This window comes from Canis lupus, chromosome 24, assembly GCF_011100685.1.
Source record: "Canis lupus familiaris isolate Mischka breed German Shepherd chromosome 24, alternate assembly UU_Cfam_GSD_1.0, whole genome shotgun sequence".
Taxonomy (NCBI): Eukaryota; Metazoa; Chordata; class Mammalia; order Carnivora; family Canidae; genus Canis; species Canis lupus.
In genome coordinates, this window is record NC_049245.1 from 33,834,740 (window position 1) to 33,851,524 (window position 16,785).

General features: G+C 55.7%; 2 protein-coding genes across 7 annotated transcripts in view; one reads left to right on the forward strand and one right to left on the reverse strand.

The window, feature by feature from the left end:
- The first annotated feature begins 1,699 nt into the window (after nt 1-1,699).
- PCIF1 (phosphorylated CTD interacting factor 1) lies at nt 1,700-14,082 on the forward strand. 3 transcript variants are annotated; one of them, XM_038572481.1, is made up of 17 exons: nt 1,700-1,722; nt 4,888-5,060; nt 6,487-6,629; nt 6,725-6,849; nt 7,931-8,068; nt 8,260-8,390; nt 8,503-8,657; nt 9,311-9,458; nt 9,553-9,636; nt 9,876-9,975; nt 11,005-11,167; nt 11,792-11,964; nt 12,125-12,211; nt 12,298-12,482; nt 13,100-13,193; nt 13,290-13,465; nt 13,551-13,776. In XM_038572481.1, exons 3-17 carry the CDS (start codon nt 6,506-6,508, stop codon nt 13,774-13,776), a joined length of 2,109 nt encoding a protein of 702 aa, XP_038428409.1. In that variant the 5' UTR covers nt 1,700-1,722; nt 4,888-5,060; nt 6,487-6,505. The 3 variants fall into 3 exon arrangements, with proteins under 3 accessions (XP_038428409.1, XP_038428407.1, XP_038428408.1); XM_038572479.1 differs by lacking the exon at nt 1,700-1,722 and adding an exon at nt 2,254-2,668 and having other exon boundaries at nt 13,551-14,082; XM_038572480.1 differs by lacking the exon at nt 1,700-1,722 and adding an exon at nt 3,182-3,292.
- The window catches only part of ZNF335 (zinc finger protein 335), a 31,498-nt gene continuing 18,061 nt past the window's right edge, over nt 3,349-16,785 (reverse strand). For 2 of the 4 annotated variants that reach the window (XM_038572478.1, XM_038572477.1), the window contains exons 21-28: nt 16,502-16,644; nt 16,265-16,419; nt 16,051-16,154; nt 15,885-15,962; nt 15,630-15,713; nt 15,481-15,546; nt 15,316-15,397; nt 14,812-15,229 (exon numbers count right to left, since the gene is read on the reverse strand). In XM_038572478.1, the coding sequence (XP_038428406.1) occupies nt 15,102-15,229; nt 15,316-15,397; nt 15,481-15,546; nt 15,630-15,713; nt 15,885-15,962; nt 16,051-16,154; nt 16,265-16,419; nt 16,502-16,644 (840 nt within the window). In that variant the 3' untranslated portion in view covers nt 14,812-15,101. Of the gene's footprint in view, nt 3,514-8,697; nt 8,911-12,136; nt 15,230-15,315; nt 15,398-15,480; nt 15,547-15,629; nt 15,714-15,884; nt 15,963-16,050; nt 16,155-16,264; nt 16,420-16,501; nt 16,645-16,785 lie in introns of those variants that run through there. The other 2 variants (XR_005377926.1, XR_005377927.1) reach the window with 2 other exon arrangements.

Below are 16,785 nucleotides of genomic sequence, written 5' to 3' on the forward strand. Positions count from 1 at the left end.
AACCACCGAGCCAGCCACCAGGAGCCCCTGCATGTGTGCTATTTTTTTAAAAGATTTTATTTATTTATTCATAGAGATGCAGAGAGAGAGAGAAGCAGGCTCCATGCAGAGAGCCCGACGTGGGACTCGATCCAGATCTCCAGGATCACGCCCTGGGCTGCAGGCGGCGCTAAACCGCTGCACCACCGGGGCTGCCCCATGTGTGCTATTCTTAACAATAAGGAGGTTTAAAAAATAATGGTGTTTGCTCTATGGTAATAGGAATGGGGATGGAAAGAAGAGGCTTATTTTGACTCTATGTGGAAAGTAAGGAGAAGGGGAACGTGAGGAATGCCCTGGGAGGAACCAATCTGGGGAGCGGGGCAAACAAAGGCAAGGAGCAGTGTTTAACACCCTGAGTCTGAGGTTGGAGATGTCCAGGACCACGGTGTGAGCTCAGGCAAGTCACTTCCCTAAAGTCCAGATTCCCTCTCCTCAAGAGGGAAGCAGCAGTGTGGTTTCATGGAATTGGCTTTGGGTTTTGATGCTGGAAACCCCCGTCTTATGACCCCAGTTGATACTTAGTATGACTTCATACCATTACTTGACCCCTGCCCTGTCCCTGCAGCCTGTTTGCTCATGGGTAGACTTGAGATAATCATTTCTACTCTCACGAGTTCTTGAAGAGGATTAAATGGTAAAATAGGATATAAGCACTTGGGATATTTGGTGCTTTCAATTAAGAGACTCTTAGTAACAAAGGAAAAGATACTTTGAAAGCATATCAGCAAGAACAGCTAGAAGTGACTATAAGGTTTTTACACTCCAGTGTTAATAAGAACTACCTGGGGAGCTTGCAAACCTGGGCATTTTGTAAGTCTCAAATGACCATATAATTTATTGTCCAAATTTTAAAAAAAGATTTTATTTATTTATTCATGAGAGAGAGAGAGAGAGAGAGAGAGAGAGAGAGAGAAGCAGGCTCTACGCAGGGAGCCTGATGTGGGGACTCGGTCCCAGGATCCAGGATCACAGCCCCGGGCGGGAGGCAGGTGCTAAACCGCTGAGCCACCCAGGGATCCCAAACCAGGGCACTTTTGAGAAAGGAGGCAACATTAATAATTATGCCAGGAAAATAGATATAAATCAAGACTGTCCCAGGGAAAGCAGGACATGTGGTCCCCCTAGGCAGGTCTGAGGTGGGCACCAGGCATCCGGAGTTCCTACCAAGCTTCCCGAGTGAACTGGATGCTCTGTGAGGGCAGGATCGACTGCACCTCCTGTGCCTGTCGGAGCCGGTTTATTTTTGGAGGGCTCGAATCTACTTGGGGCAATCCTCATCACTCGGTGAGGCGGTAACAGCTAACGTTGATTCACTGCCAGGTACCACACATGCTGGGTACTTTACAGGTATCACCCCAGTTTTCACCAAATCTTTATGAGGCTTGGCGGACTACCTTCAATTGGAGGAAACTAAAGCTTGAAGAGGTCGAACTCCCTCAAGGCCACACATCTAGGATGGAGGCGCAGGGCTCTGAATCTAGCCGGACAGGGGAGGACCCTAGTTCACGCCACTGCCTCCGATACGGACAATGCCCCAGCCCCACCCAGCTGCACGGGGCCAGGCACCACGGACGCAGAGGCTGCTGCGCAGCGAGGGTACCCGCCGCCTCTGGCTCCGCTAGGGACGCGCCAGGCGAACAGCAGGCGGCAACCTTGGGTTCCTCCTAAGCTACTGTTGAGGTCAGTTTAGCGAGGCGGCCGGCGGGAGGCGGAGCCAGCGAGTCGGCCCGCCCCTCGCCTAGAACCCGGCAGGGCGCCGGGCGTGGGGCACCTAGCAACTGCACCTCCCGCGGGGCTAACCTTCGAGGCCGGCCTGAGCTCTTAGCGAGGCTCTGCCCCGCAACCAGGAGCCAGATACGTGCTGGATCAGTGCTGGGAGAGCCCTTCTGATGCATTTAGCATCTTCCTAACTTTGCCGAAGCCCATTATTAGGTCTCCCGCGGCTGTTCTGAGTTTCTTCTACTCAGGAGCACTTGTAACTAGCGTAGCCTCAACAGTGGGAAAAGGTCCGATTTGCATGCAGCCGGGATATGGAAAGCAGCTGTTAGACATTCTTGACAGGCCCAGGGGGCAAGCAGCTAAACGTTTCGGTGGCAGCGCCCCGCCGGAGCTAGGACCCAGGGCCCCGCTGCACCCAGAGCCGCGTCACCAGAACCCCGCCCCCGGGTCGGCGTCTCAGCTGAGCGACCGCAGGTTCCCAGCCCGCCCCGCGCCCCCCGGTGCGCACTCTCAGTCCGGTCCTCCCGCCCGGGCCGGTGTGCTCGCGCGGGGAAACTGAGGCAGGGAGCGTGCCTGTGAGCTCGTTCCTTCCTCAGTCCGCACCCCACGGCCCGCGGGGCTGCCGTGCCCTCTTGAGACCCGCATGGGACAACAGGGAAGGACAGGAGGAAGGGGAGGGGGCCAAAACCCAGCAGGGTCTGTGGAGTCGGCCGGTCCTGCCACACTCAAGATGGCGGCGCGGCAGCGGCGAGGTCCCTCAGAGGCGGTACCAGCGCATGCGCAGCGCGGAGTCCCGGCCCGGGACACAAGATGGCGGCAGCGGCGCTGGGGAGGGCGAGGCGGAGGCGGCAAAACGGGAGGTCGAGCAGAACGTGTAGCCGCGTCCCCTCGAGTCCGCTCCGGGCAGGTAAGAGCCCCAGGAAGCCATGGTCCCGCCGCGAGCCGCTCCGGGGTCCGGGGATCCGAAGCCGAGCGGCGGTGGCCCCTCCGGCGCTTTCCGCTCGGGGCCACCGCTTGCCCTGTCTCTGCCGCCGCCGCCATCTTAGGCCCGCGGGTGGGCGGCCGGGCCGGTGGCTTGGGTGAGGGAGGTGGGCCCGGAGAGCGCGGGTGGAGCGGCCTCTAGGGCCCCTCCGCTGCTGCCGCCGCCACCGCCTTTGTGTCGGGCTCCGACTCTGAGTCGCCTCAGCCCGGGGGCGGGAGCGCGCGGTGGGGCGGGGGGCGGAGCCCGGGAGATGGGCCGGCGCGCGCGCGCCAAACAGCCCGCCCCCGCTGGTGTTGGCGGGGAGGGGAAAGGGTGCGCGCGCTGGCGCGGGTGGGGGGAACCCCTCCTCGAGCGGCCCCCGCGCCTGCGCATTTCGCAAGTCCTTTGACTCCGCCTTCCTGGTTCCGAGGGTTCTGGTTGGTGCATTGTTGCGATAGTCCCGCCCCATCTTCTTCCAATCCGGTAACCGGGTTCTTTCCTTCTGGTGGGTTCCTCCGGTTGCGCAGATACAGTTGTTTATTTAAGCCGGGTCGGCGGTGTCGAACTGCGGTATGCGCGGGGGTCGGGGAGCCTCGATGAATAAAAACGTCATCTTAATGATAGAGTCATTTCTTACGTAAAGTGTACAATACACTGGACTCTACGTATACAGACCCTAGAGGTCGAAAGATTCGTGTTTGTAAGTCGAAAGCGGCAGAAGGATCTGGACCCCGGGTCCGCCCAAACCCAGAACGGGTTCCTCGGCCGCCGACTTGTTGCTTCCAGATCACCTGGGGAATTAAGAAAAAAATTTTAATCGTAAAAAAATGGTGATTTGAAGCAGTGTTAAAAATTCGTCATCCCGATTCCCAGATCCACCTTTCGGGGTGGGTTTAGAAAGTACAGATTTCTTGTGTATCTCCCCTCCCCATTTCTGATGCCTAGGACGTGAAGTGAGGGACAGGAATCTGAATTGTTTTACGAGCCCTCGTGATGCGTAGTCGGTTGTAAAAGCACTGCAGTGTCCGTCCCCATTTGGCCTGTAATTGTGCTGCTCTCGCTGCCCTGTGTGGTTGAGCTACATAGTTGGTGCCGCCTGGATGCCACACGATATTTACTGGGGAACTGTCAGTAAAGATGAACATGCTGTGTTACGTAATGCATTTGCATGTGCTATTATTATTGTAATTTTAAAAGATTGGTTTAAGCGTGTTTTTTTCTGCTCACTGTTGGTGGCTTGGGAGCATGCCCCCGATCTGTGATATGTACAGTTGGCCCTTTAACAACACAGGGGTTTGGGGCACTGATCCTGGCAGAGTCAGAAATCCCAGTATAACTTTCCACTCCCCACTACTTAGCTACTAACAGCCTAATGTTGACTGGAAGCCTTACTGGAAACATAGGTAGAGAATGAAAACATTTTTGTGGGATCCCTGGGTGGCGCAGCGGTTTAGCGCCTGCCTTTGGCCCAGGGCTCGATCCTGGAGACCCGGGATCGAATCCCACGTCGGGCTCCCGGTGCATGGAGCCTGCTTCTCCCTCTGCCTGTTGTGTCTCTGCCTCTCTCTCTCTCTCATTGTGTGCTTATCAAAAAAAAAGAAAACATATTTTGTATGTTATGTGTATTATATAGTGTATTCTTAAAGTCAGAGGAAAGAAAATGTTAAAATCCTAAGGAAGTGTAAATACATTTATAGTAGTGCATCGTACTGAAAAAAATTGCGTGTAAGTAGACCCACACAGCTCAGACCTGTGTCATTCAAGAGCCAAACGGTATGTTCACTTTTCTCTTGTCTTCGGGATATTTTGGTTGATAGGAGCAGCTACACAATTCATGGGGTCCAGTGTGCAAAATGAAAACGTGGTCCCTCTTGTTAAAAATTCATTAAAAATTTCAAGAGAGTGACAAGAGAGCATGAAACCAGGCTTAGGGCCCTCCTCAAACCGGGCCTGTGTGACTACATGCTACGAGTCTATGAAGGTGAACCTTTTGTTTTGCAAAGCTTGAGGACCATTTTCATCCTTTCAATCTCCAGATCTCCCACAGTGTCTCCTGCCCCGTCCTAGAGGCTCCCAACTTGCTTTGTGTCGCCCCTGTTGCTGTTAGCCCTGCTCTGCGGCATTTCACTGGTCTGTGACTCTCTTTTTTTCTATTTGCTCTGCAGTTGCTGATGCAAGGAATTCCCTGGGCCCCCGTCCACTCCACTGCTGACCAGCCCACCCACCTGTGCTGAACCTCCTGCAGATCTTCCCCCTGCCTCTGTGGGACCCTGTGACGTGGGGGCCCATCCAGTCGGAGAAGAAAACCCTCTCATGCTAGCGTTGCAGACCCCAGAGGGTGAGAAAAAGAGGGACCTTGTTCAGGCTTGAGACCTATGGGCTCAGCCCCAAGGCACCGGGGATCCCTCCTCCCCAGAGAATCAAGCTTTTTCTCCCCTTGGTTAGTGGTTCCGAACCTTTTGTTACCATGGCCCCCTTTGGTTGTATGTATGTCCTCTTGCTCCGTGCATTTTTACTGCCAAACTGTACCAATGAAGTCACCATTCACTTTTCCCTTTCCAAATTAACAAAGACATCTATGACTGAGTGTACAAATAAAATTAATGTCCCAGTGATTCCTATGATGTTGTCGATAGCCAATCAGAGCTTCTGATCAGCATGAGATAATCAGTGTGACCATGATGAGTTGATAAAATTTTAGCAAGCAAAGATAACTGATGTTTCACCATGCCTTTGTGCTCTTTTTTGGGTAAATGTTTGATTTCTTTGGGTGTTGTGACATACTGAGAACAACTTTGGGATCACCAGTCCAATCTTATTTGGGCCCCTAGGAGTCCACCAGCCAGGTCAGAAATCACTGGCCATTGAGGCTCGCACTGGGTGTGCTTTGGGTGGGGGTGGTGGAGAATACAGAAGGAGCTGAAGGAGCTGCCCTGCTTCCTGATGTTTAAAGTAAATTTTCACATGAGGATGAGGAAGGACAGAATTAGACATTTCTTCTCAGTCCTACGGGTTTCTTTAGCAACAGATTGTTTTCTGCTCTGAAGCAGAGAATGAAGCAGCCACTCAGATGCCTGTCCCCTCTGAGCTGTACTCTGTTCCAGTTAGATTTTATTGGATAGGAACAGGAAAGAGGAGGATTTGCTGTTCTTTTTTGTGGGAATAGCTTCTCAGGGGCAGACCCTGTTCTGTCTTCTGTGCCACCCTGTGCTTTATAAATATTTATTTATTTTATTTATTTATTTATTTTTTTGCTTTATAAATATTTGCAGAATGAATAGAGTTCCTATTGCGTCCAGGTACCATGCTGAGCACTGGAGAGATGAACTGGGCCCAGTTCCTAGCTCTGGGAGTTCTGACCATCTGATGGGTAGACAAACCCAGCTGATAGACAGGACTGGGTGCCACAGTGGAGATGTTCATGGCCCTGCAGAGGAGCTCTGACCACCTAGCTTAGGGGAGGGAGAGTCCAGGAAGGCTTTCTGGAGTAGAGTGGATAAGTGACAAACCAGGCAGAGAACTGGGGAGAGTATGTCAGGCAGAAGGAGCAACAGAAATGCACCCATTTTACAGCCTGAGGGGACTGCGACTTAGATCCCAGGGCTCCTCTGCTACCACACTGGCCTTCTGGGACAGGACTGAATTGATTCCTAATATCTGCAAGTGGTCAATGGAGCCCTCAGTGGATTGTAATTGGTGGGTGAGGGGTGGAGCTGACCTCCATGCCCTGCTGGCCTGACACCCTTCGGTCCTCTGTGTGGCAGGTCCGGTGTGGGTGCTGAGATGGCCAATGAGAATCACGGCAGCCCCCGGGAGGAGGCGTCCCTGCTGAGTCACTCCCCGGGCACCTCCAATCAGAACCAACCCTGTTCTCCAAAGCCCATCCGCCTGGTGCAGGACCTCCCAGGTACTGGCGAGGGGCAGGGCAGGGTAGGGTGGCGGGGTAGGAAGGATGCCTCAGGAGCAGCACTGACCCTGGCTGGGTTCCATGCTTGTTTGCAGAGGAGCTGGTGCATGCGGGCTGGGAGAAGTGCTGGAGCCGGAGGGAGAACCGTCCCTACTACTTCAACAGATTCACCAACCAGTCCCTATGGGAGATGCCTGTGCTGGGCCAACATGACGTGATTGTGAGTGCCAGCCCAGGGCAGGGGTCCAGAGCAGCTTCTAGCATCTGGGCTTTCCCTAAACGTCTCTTGAGCCTAGCTCCATCTTGGAACCTGGGGATACAATGGCACACAGATACATTCCCGCCCTTGTGTAACCTACACTCAAATAGGGGAGACTGACCCCTAAAAAGATGATTGTATTAGTGTGATATTGAACCTGAACTCCATGTCAGGCACTGTGCCTGTGATGCAGTTGTGAGCAAGATGGATCTGGTCCTGCCCTTGTACTCTCAGGGGCCCCACAGTCTATTGAGTAGCTGGCAGGATGGCGCTGGCACGTGCATGAAGGATAGTGTTAGATTACACCAGGGACCCTGGTCGGCTAGAAGGGAGGGGACAGGGAAAGCTTCTCTTTGAATTAGCATTTAAGGTGACAAAGTTAGTGACGTGAAAGTTGTCAGATGGGAGAAGCGTGTTCTAGGAAAGAAGTGTCAATGTGATCAAGGAAGTACTAGCACGAGATGTCTGGCAGAAACGTGGGCTTTTGGATCCCTATCCGTTGGGGCAGACTTACTTTACTGGGCATAATTAAGCCAGTTGGCACCCCCATTTTGTAGATGAAGGCACTAAGGGTCAGAGATGGGAAATGACTGGCCCAAGACCTTGAGCCAGTACGAGGCAGAGCTGGAGTTGAACCCAATGTGATTTCAGGGCCACCCTGCCTACCATCACTAGTTCTTTGTGTCACCAAAGGAGTTCCAGTGTTCAAGGAGAAATTAACGTGTACAGAGGGTTCCTGTCATGTCAGATGTCCTGTTAGGCTGGTCATATTCATGGACTCATTGAATCATCTTCCCAAAGGGAGGTTGGGCCTGTCTTAGCATGGCCATTTTGAAGGTGAGGGAATTAGGAAAGAATGTAAGTCTCTCAAGGTCACACAGTTGCAAGTGGCAGGCAGGAATGGAACCCCGTGTTCTTTCTGCATCCCAGCCTCTTTTGCTCTTCTCTGAGCAGTCGGAGCAGGGGGGCATCAGGATTCTATGTTATTGGGGCTCCTAAGCCACTGGCCCCACTTGCAACTCTGCTGGTCTCCCTCCACCAGTCGGACCCTTTGGGACTGAATGCAACTCCACTGCCCCAAGACTCAAGCTTGGTGGACACCCCCCCAGCTGAGAACAAGCCCCGAAAGCGACAGCTCTCAGAAGAGCAGCCAAGCGGCAATGGTGTGAAGAAGCCCAAGGTGAGTGAATGCAGGCTGTCAGGATGTGGCTGGTAAGAGGCTGCTCTAGGTGGCAACCAGCAGGTTTCCTGCAAGGGCTGGGCAGTGGTAGGTTGGGAGGGGGCCTGGTGCACAGCCTGCCAGCTGCACCAGTGTAGCAGCCATAGGCCAATCCTCCTGACCCTGATACCTTTTTTTTGTTGTTATTCTAGATTGAAATTCCTGTGACACCCACAGGCCCATCGGTGCCTAGCTCTCCCAGTATCCCAGGAACCCCAACACTGAAGATGTGGGGGACATCCCCTGAAGATAAACAGCAGGCAGCTCTCCTCCGCCCCACTGAGTGAGTCCCTGCTGATGGGCTTGGGGGCATCCGTCATCAGTGCAGCCTGCATGCCTGGCATCCCTCCCTCCTTTACTTCTACTTTCGTCAGTGCTCCTTTCTGTGCCCCAAGGGTGTACTGGGACCTGGACATCCAGACCAACGCTGTCATCAAGCACCGGGGGCCATCAGAGGTGCTGCCCCCGCACCCTGAGGTGGAGCTGCTTCGCTCCCAGCTCATCCTCAAGCTTCGGCAGCACTACCGGGAGCTGTGCCAGCAGCGAGAGGGTAACTGCTCCTGGGCTCCGGGACCCTTGTTTCCACCTACCCTTAGCAAGGGCCAGGCTCGACCAGCTGGGCTTGGGGATGGTGCTGTGAAGCCTCGTGGCTGAGAGCATAGGCTGTGGAGGGGACAGGCCTGCTGGAGCCCCAGGTCCGCTGACCGCTTACAGAAAGGGTGGCTGGCACCAGTAACCACAGAACTAGTCCGTAACCTTCCAGAATGCTTACTGTCAGATACACACGAAGCCTTTTTGTGTGTCTGTAAGAGAGCATAGAAACAAAAAAGTGCCTGTACCTCACGGCATGGCTACTACTACACGGAGTAAGTGGATTGGAAAGCCCTCCGTACACTGTAGCTTTTATTAGTTGTAAAGCAGCCTGCTAACTATGCAGACATATAGTTTCTCCTTTTTCCTCTTATCTAAGTAACATTTACTCACACTCTGTATAAAACTAGCGGTTCTCAGAGGACACTTAAGGGATATTGCCTAGAGGATGTAAAACTAGCGGTTCTCAGAGGACACTTAGGGGATGTTGCCTAGAGGACGAGCTGCTGGCATAGTGGGCTGTCGCCTCGGGTGCCCCATCCCTCCCGTGTGCTGGGCCCACACGCAGGCAGCTGACTGAGCCAGACTTTCACCACCTCTGCTGTCCTGCAGGCATCGAGCCCCCTCGAGAATCTTTCAACCGTTGGATGCTGGAGCGCAAGGTCGTGGATAAAGGCTCTGATCCCCTGTTGCCGAGCAACTGTGAACCAGTCGTGTCACCTTCCATGTTTCGAGAAATCATGAATGACATTCCCATCAGGTACAGCCCACAGCTGGGGCCGACTCGGGGGGCTTTGGGTCTGCGTAGCCACTCCTGTGTAGAAGACTCTAACCTTGCCTGCTCCATATGCTAGGTTATCCCGAATCAAGTTCCGGGAGGAAGCCAAGCGCCTGCTCTTTAAGTACGCAGAGGCTGCTCGGCGGCTCATTGAATCCAGGTTTGCTCTCCTGCCCCAGGAAGCTGGGTGTGTGCTCAGAGTGGGGAAGTGCTGGGCTGTCTGGCCCATCTCATGGAGCTCAGTCACTGCTCTCCGTGGCAGGAAGGGGGCAGGCTCCCAGAGGAGGAGCAGGGGCTTTGAGGGAAGCCCTGGTGCCTCAATGTTAGTGCAGGTGGGTGGGAGGAGGAAGCGTGGAGCAGCTGCCGGACAGCTGGCTGTTATGTGCCCTCAACTGGCAGGAGTGCGTCCCCTGACAGCAGGAAGGTGGTCAAATGGAATGTGGAGGATACGTTCAGCTGGCTGCGGAAGGACCACTCGGCCTCCAAGGAGGACTATATGGTGAGTGGCCCTGGGTGAGGAGGCTGGTGGAAGGGCTCTGCGGCCACTTCCCACAGCAGCCTGCTTAGGCTGGGCTGGGCCCCACCGCAGCCTGTCTGCAGCCCAGCAGACCTTTGATGCTCATTGGTCCCAAAACTCCCGCCATATAGAGGTTTGTCCAGGCTCCTGGCTCTCTCTTAAAGACTGATCCTGTGCTCGGCCACACATGAGAAGTATCTGCCTTTTCAACTTAACATCTCCCTTGAATAGATTTTTGGACACAGATTGACAAACTGCCTTTTCTTGGGTGTGTGCGCTCACCACAGTTAAGAGCCGGCACCAGATTCAATTCCCTCCTTTACTGTGTCCACAGCAATTCTGTTTTCTGGCCCAGACCCATCACTTCTTTAACTCTCCACCAGCACTAGCAATGGGCTTTCTTTTCAGGACCATTTTTCACAAGAGACAAGGTTTCGCACTTCACGATAGTAACTGTACTTGACACGTAGAGTGACAAAGGTAGGTGTACTCACTAGCCAGTGACTCATTTTCACTCATCACTTTCACACGTGTGGTTCAGCAAAATTACAAATGCCTAGTTAAATCCTTGCAAGTTGCTAAAAGCTCAAATTTTAAATCTGCAATGACCAAGGACCCTGTTTTATAATGGTCTCTTCTCCCTGGTAGATGGCGAATGCTTTGTAAGTGGGGACTGTGCCTGGTTTGTCAGTTTCCCCAGCAATTATCATGAGATCTGGCACAGTGTAACCCCAACTATAGATGCTGGCATTTATTAGACACTTGCTGTATGCCAGGGGCTTTCTTAAGCCCTTAATGGGAATGATCACATTTAATACTCAAACTGCCTTCTCTGGTAAGTATTTTGTGTTCCCTTAACAGTTGAGAAATAAGACTCAAAAGACACCAAGGGACTTGTCCAAGTGACACAGCTAGTACGTAGCAGAGTTGGTTTCAAAATGAGGACTGCTGGAACCCACCAGCCCTCCTCCACCAGCCCCCTAGAGCTCTGATTACGAGTGTCTCCTCCAGGACCGCCTGGAGCATCTGCGGAGGCAGTGTGGCCCCCACGTCTCAGCCGCAGCTAAGGACTCTGTGGAGGGCATCTGTAGTAAGATCTATCACATCTCCCTGGAGTATGTCAAGCGGATCCGAGAGAAGCACCTTGCCATCCTCAAGGAAAACAACATCCCAGGTAGGGAGCCAATGGCAGGGAGCCAGCTGTGAGGCTGTCAGCTCTGTTTCCCGGCCCCTGACTGAAGGGGAAAGTGAGGCTTGGTTTGGGGAAACCCGTTTTCCCCAGCAGTGTCTGGGGCAGGACCTGTTGTCCTTGAGCTCAGGTATTTCAGCCCTCCTCCAGGAAGTGGACAAGGGCTGGGAAAGGGGGAGCCAGAAGGTGGTGAAGACAGGCCCAGGGTAAGCAGTTAGGGGGACTTGGGTTTACACCTGTTTCTGCAAGCCCCATCTCCCCCACACTGCAGACTAGGATCATACGAGAACTTAGTGGTAACTCAAGAGTGCTGGCCAAAAAAAGCTCCCTAAACAAGGTGTTTTTAATTCCTGTGAGAGTGATGCAGTATTCCTGCCTGGCAAACTGGGGGCCCATGTCAGTACAGAACGTGTTGACCTGGGCCACCAGCTCTCGCCCTTGCCTGGCTGTTAACGTGGTTATCAAACTATCTGAGCTCTGTCCTGCTCCTTCATGGGATGAGACTTCCCTCCCTCAGCTACTGGGGTATGCGTGTGAGGCACCCAGCATGCAGTAGGCACTGGGGCTGTCCAGGAAGCCATGGCCCCTGACTGCTCTCCCTGCCCACAGAGGAGGTGGAGGCCCCAGAAGTGGAGCCCCGCCTGGTGTACTGTTACCCAGTACGGCTGGCCGTGTCTGCACCCCCTATGCCCAGTGTGGAGATGCACATGGAGAATAACGTGGTCTGCATCCGGTACAAGGGAGAGATGGTCAAGGTCAGCCGCAACTACTTCAGCAAGCTGGTAAGAGCTGGGGTGAAGGGGAGGCAGGTCCCCCCAGGTAGGAGGTTAGAGGAGGGAGGGCCAGCTGCTTCTTGACCCAGTGTCCTCGGCAGGAGACCAGTGATTAGGGAGGGAGGGAGGGAGGGAGCATTGCTGAAGGCCATTGCCCTCTGTTCCCCAGTGGCTGCTTTACCGCTATAGCTGCATTGACGACTCTGCCTTTGAGAGGTTCCTGCCTCGAGTCTGGTGTCTTCTGCGGCGGTACCAGGTACAGGCCTGGGGCGGCAGTGGGAGGGCTCCTCTAGAGGGTGGGAGAAGGCTGAGCCTCAGAGGCTGACAGTGGCCACCGTGCAGATGATGTTTGGCGTGGGCCTCTACGAGGGGACAGGCCTGCAGGGATCGCTGCCCGTGCACGTCTTTGAGGCCCTCCACCGACTCTTCAGCGTCAGCTTTGAGTGCTTTGCCTCGCCCCTCAACTGCTACTTTCGCCAGTACTGCTCTGCCTTCCCGGACACTGATGGCTACTTCGGCTCCCGCGGGTGAGAACCAGGGGCTGCCAGGGCCCTCTGCCCAGGGAAGGGGTCCCCTAGAGCGTAGATCTCACCTGGGCAAGCTACTTCTTAATAGGGTCTTGGAATCGGGTGGTGTTGGGTGTAAGCCCTTGCTGCCTGTGGGGCCTTGGACTGCTCACTGTACTTCGGGAGCTGGTGGGTTTCTCAGTGAATTAGCGTTGGCTGGGGTGGGAGCACATGGTCCAGGCACTGAGAGGCATGGGAGGTGGGGATTCAGACCTCAGGGACCTGACAGACTCACGTGGGAGATGGGAGGGGAGGGAGCACGAATGAAAGGAGATGCAGCCTCCAGCAGAAGACAGGCTGGGCCAAAAAGGGGACAGGCTCTGCAGCTGGGGACCCCTGGCAGGGGCTTGTGCTGTGATGGCAGCAGAGTCTGAAATGGGTTTGAGTTCCAGCCCTTCCATGAAGTGCTTGGTGCTTTGGCCGCCAAACCCGAGCCTCTCCATCCTCAGCCCCCAATGAAGTCGGCCACACTTATGGCCTGACCGTGGCCCATCCCTTCAACAAGGTGGGGGTGGCACCCATTTCTGCTTGAGGGCCTGGGTCCTGGTAGGACTTTGAATGCTCACCTCCGTCCCCAGGCCCTGCCTGGATTTCTCCCCGCTGAGTGGTTCCTTTGAGGCCAACCCTCCATTCTGCGAGGAGCTCATGGATGCCATGGTCTCTCACTTCGAGGTGCGTGTGCTGCTGTGGGTGGGGGTGGCCAGCAAGATTGCCAGCCACCTGGAGGGCAGCCTTTGATGTCTGCCCGATGCCTCCTCCCTCCCACAGAAACTTCTCGAGAGCTCACCAGAGCCCCTGTCCTTCATCGTGTTCATCCCCGAGTGGCGAGAACCCCCCACACCGGCGCTCACCCGCATGGAGCAGAGCCGCTTCAAACGCCACCAGCTGGTCCTGCCTGCCTTCGAGCACGAGTACCGCAGTGGCTCCCAGCACGTCTGCAAGAAGTGGGTGCTGGGGGAGGGTGGGGCTGGGAGGACTGGGCCTTCTCGCCAGGCCGAGCCCCACCCTGAGCTGCTCCTTTGCCCACAGGGAAGAAATGCACTACAAGGCCGTCCACAACACGGCCGTGCTCTTCCTGCAGAACGACCCTGGCTTTGCCAAGTGGGGGCCGACACCAGAGCGGCTACAGGAGCTGAGTACCGCCTACCGGCAGTCAGGCCGCAGCCACAGCTCCAGCTCCTCCTCTTCCTCGGAGAACAAGGACCGGGACTCGGGCCGCGAACAGGGCCCTAGCCGCGAGCCTCACCCCACTTAACACATCCTGCAGGGAGGAGGAGCCCCAGGGTGCTGGTATGGACTGCTGGGACTCAGGCCTCTCGGGGCTGAGCAGACCCCAGGACCCTCCCCCTGAGGTGGCTGCAGGACTCAGGCTGCCAGGTCATAGGAAGATTATGGCTCTGCCAGGGCTCCCCCTCCCTGCCCGATCCCCCAACTCCTCACCTCAAACTCACTCCAACTCCTGTGTAAATAGATCCCATCCCTGCCCTTCCGGTCCCTACCATCTTATTGCCATCTTGTTTCATTTGTAAAAGGAAATACAGAACCCTGCCCTCCCCATTGAGAATGTGTGAGGGTCTTGAGGGCAGAGAAGGCGGAGAACCTGGAGCTAGTCTTGGGACCACACACTCTCCACCCAGGCCCACCTTCTTATGACACCCCCCCCCCCCCCCCCCCCGGCCTTCACACTCCAACCTAGGGTCTGGTGTCTAACTTCCCACCCTGCTGACCCCACAACTGAGTCTCTGGTGGCCTCTGCCTACGTCCAGTGAATGTGTGGAGTCCAAAGGCCCACTTCATCTATGTGCAAGCTGTTCTCACAGCCAGGCCTCCACTCATACCTCCAGGGAGCAGACGACTGGGGCTGTGCCCAGGCAGAGCGCTAGACTCCTGCTAGACCTGGAGCTGCCACAGTGAGTGGGCAGCCAGCTGATTCACAGTCTAGGATCAGTAGGAAGAGCAGCTCTGAGCCACCAGAGCTTTAGGGTATGGTCTCCGTGCAGATAGGCACCTGGCTGTGCTGCCCTCTGGAGACACAGAGGAGCAGGTGTTCTTCTGGGGCCCGGGGAGAGGGGAAGGAGGTCTGAAGGTGCTCATAGGGGTTCTTACCAGCTCAGCCATCTCTCCCAGTATCAGGCCTCTGCCCCAAGGGCCTGCTCTGCTGTTGGGCCACCACACTTACAGAGGTAGGGCAGGCCGCACTGTGGAGCTAGGCAGCTCTTGTGAGCTGTAACAGGCTCTTCTTTCCTGCCATTTCCCAAGTCCTTGCGGACAAAAGTAAGATGGTCAGGACTGGACTCTGGTCCCTTTATTGAGACTGAGGGGCCAGTGGGTCCATCCAAACAAAAATAAATTTCTCTCCCCAAAGCCTGCCTGCAGGCTAGGGCACCCAGCATGTCCTGGCTGGGGCCCATGGTTGTCCCCTAAACCCAGCAACGCAGGTCTGGCTCTCTTAGAGGGGCAGGATACTGGCTGCTCAGTGTCTGGAGACCCTAGGCGGAACAGAGAGGGGAGTCCCAGTGGGCCCCCCACCCCCAGCACGGTTGGCCCTGATATCCACGGTCTGCGTTGGGCCCTTGGGGCTCAGTCATCCGTCAGGGTGATGACATCATACTCGATGCCCTGGTGTTGCAGCTGTTGGATGTGTTCAGGCACCGCCTCTTCCGTGCCAAATAAGCCCTGGGCTTGGGCCATGGCAGCATCAGCCACCGCTGTCAGGGGAGGGGAAAGGATGGTGAGCCCAAGGCCCCAGAAGCTAGGCCTGAGTCCCCAAGGTTGTCAGGTTCTCGCCCCATACCTGTGACGGCTGAGTGTGCCGCAGCCTCCAGTTGGGCCTGTGTGACCAGCTGCTGGCCTGGGGATACAGGCACATACTGGATCTAGAGTGGAGAAGCCAATGAGATCTGGCCTTGGAGGAGCTTGGCCTGTACCCCAGCACCCCCTGACCCCCTAAAGGCCCTACCTGGGATTCCTGAAGGAAAGGGGCCCCTTGTTCATACTGGATGTGTGTGATCTGGCCTTCCTGTACCTAGAGGGAGGAAGGCCATTCGGTGATCGAGGAGGTTGTACACTCCTCCCCTCACTTCCTGCCCCTACCCAGGCCTGGCCTACCTGGATGTGATGGCCCTCTGGAACCACAACATATTCCTGGGGGAGCAGATGCTGGACCCCATCCTGGGAGATGATGTACTGTACCTGGAGAAGGGTAGACAATAGGCAGGAGCTTAGAGTGAAGAAGACAGAGCAGGGGGCCAGGGACACCCACCATTCATGATGGCAGCTGCAGGTACAGACCCGGGAAGGGGTGGTTCCTCAAAGGGGCCTGGAGGCAGGTGGAGGGTGTGTGCTGCTGGCTGAGGTGCTCACCTGGTTGTCAGAGGTCACCAGATGCTGCACTGTTTGGCCATCCGCTGTGGTGATCTCCTGGATGTAGGTGGCTTCTTCCTGCCAGGACCAGGCCGGCTCTAGCCTCGGCTCTGTGTGCATCACCCCTCTCTGCCCCATCCTGTGACCTCCCAGCCCAGGCTCTCACCTGATTGGCCACTGTCTGTTCCTGGGCCACAATGATATGCTCCTGACCCAGTGCCTGCTGTAGCCGCTCTGAGCCCAGGACCCCGTGGCTGGACTGGAGTGCAGCTAGGCAGATAAGGAAGGGTACTCATATAGGGACTTAGGTGAACCCGGAATTGCCCTGGTCCCCACCCTGGTGTCCTGGCCTCCACCCTGGTGTCCTGGGGGCAGCTCACTGTGCAGTGTGGCCAGCGTCTCATCGTCACTGTTCAGGATGATGGTCTGGGTGGGAGTCCGGGCTGGGGTCCGGGCAGTAGGTGTCCCTGGCTTTCTCCCATCAGGGCTGTGTAGCCGCTGGATGTGGAACTTGAGGTGGCCATTCCGGTTGAAACTGAGGGGCCAGGGAAAGGCTCAGGGGCAGCCCCATCATACCTGCAGCAGCCCCCACCCCACCCACCTGTCTCCAGCCTCACCGCTGTCCACAGAGGTGGCATGCAAAAGGCTTCTCGTTGGTATGGGTCAGCATGTGCCGCCGCAGGTCCTTCTTATTCTTGGAGGCAAAGCTACACTGGCTGCACTGGTGAGGCCGCAGGCTTGAGTGTTGTGCCATGTGGGCCTGGGGAAGGGGCAGAGTCAGGGGTGCTGGCTGGGTGACAACATAGCCCCTCACCCACAGTGCTGCTGGGGAGTCTGTCCTCAGGTGGGGAGGAGTTGTGTATAAAGTGAAGCAGACTGAGACCTGGTGCTTCTGTGTGCT

What these genes read in the sequence shown, in the direction of transcription:
- PCIF1 (XM_038572481.1), top strand. Translation starts at nt 6,506, where the DNA reads ATGGCCAATGAGAATCACGGCAGCCCCCGGGAGGAGGCGTCCCTGCTG. An exon ending in GCAACTACTTCAGCAAGCTG is followed by an intron (nt 11,965 to 12,124) that starts GTAAGAGCTGGG and finishes TCTGTTCCCCAG; the next exon opens with TGGCTGCTTTACCGCTATAG. An exon ending in GGCTACTTCGGCTCCCGCGG is followed by an intron (nt 12,483 to 13,099) that starts GTGAGAACCAGG and finishes CTCCGTCCCCAG; the next exon opens with GCCCTGCCTGGATTTCTCCC.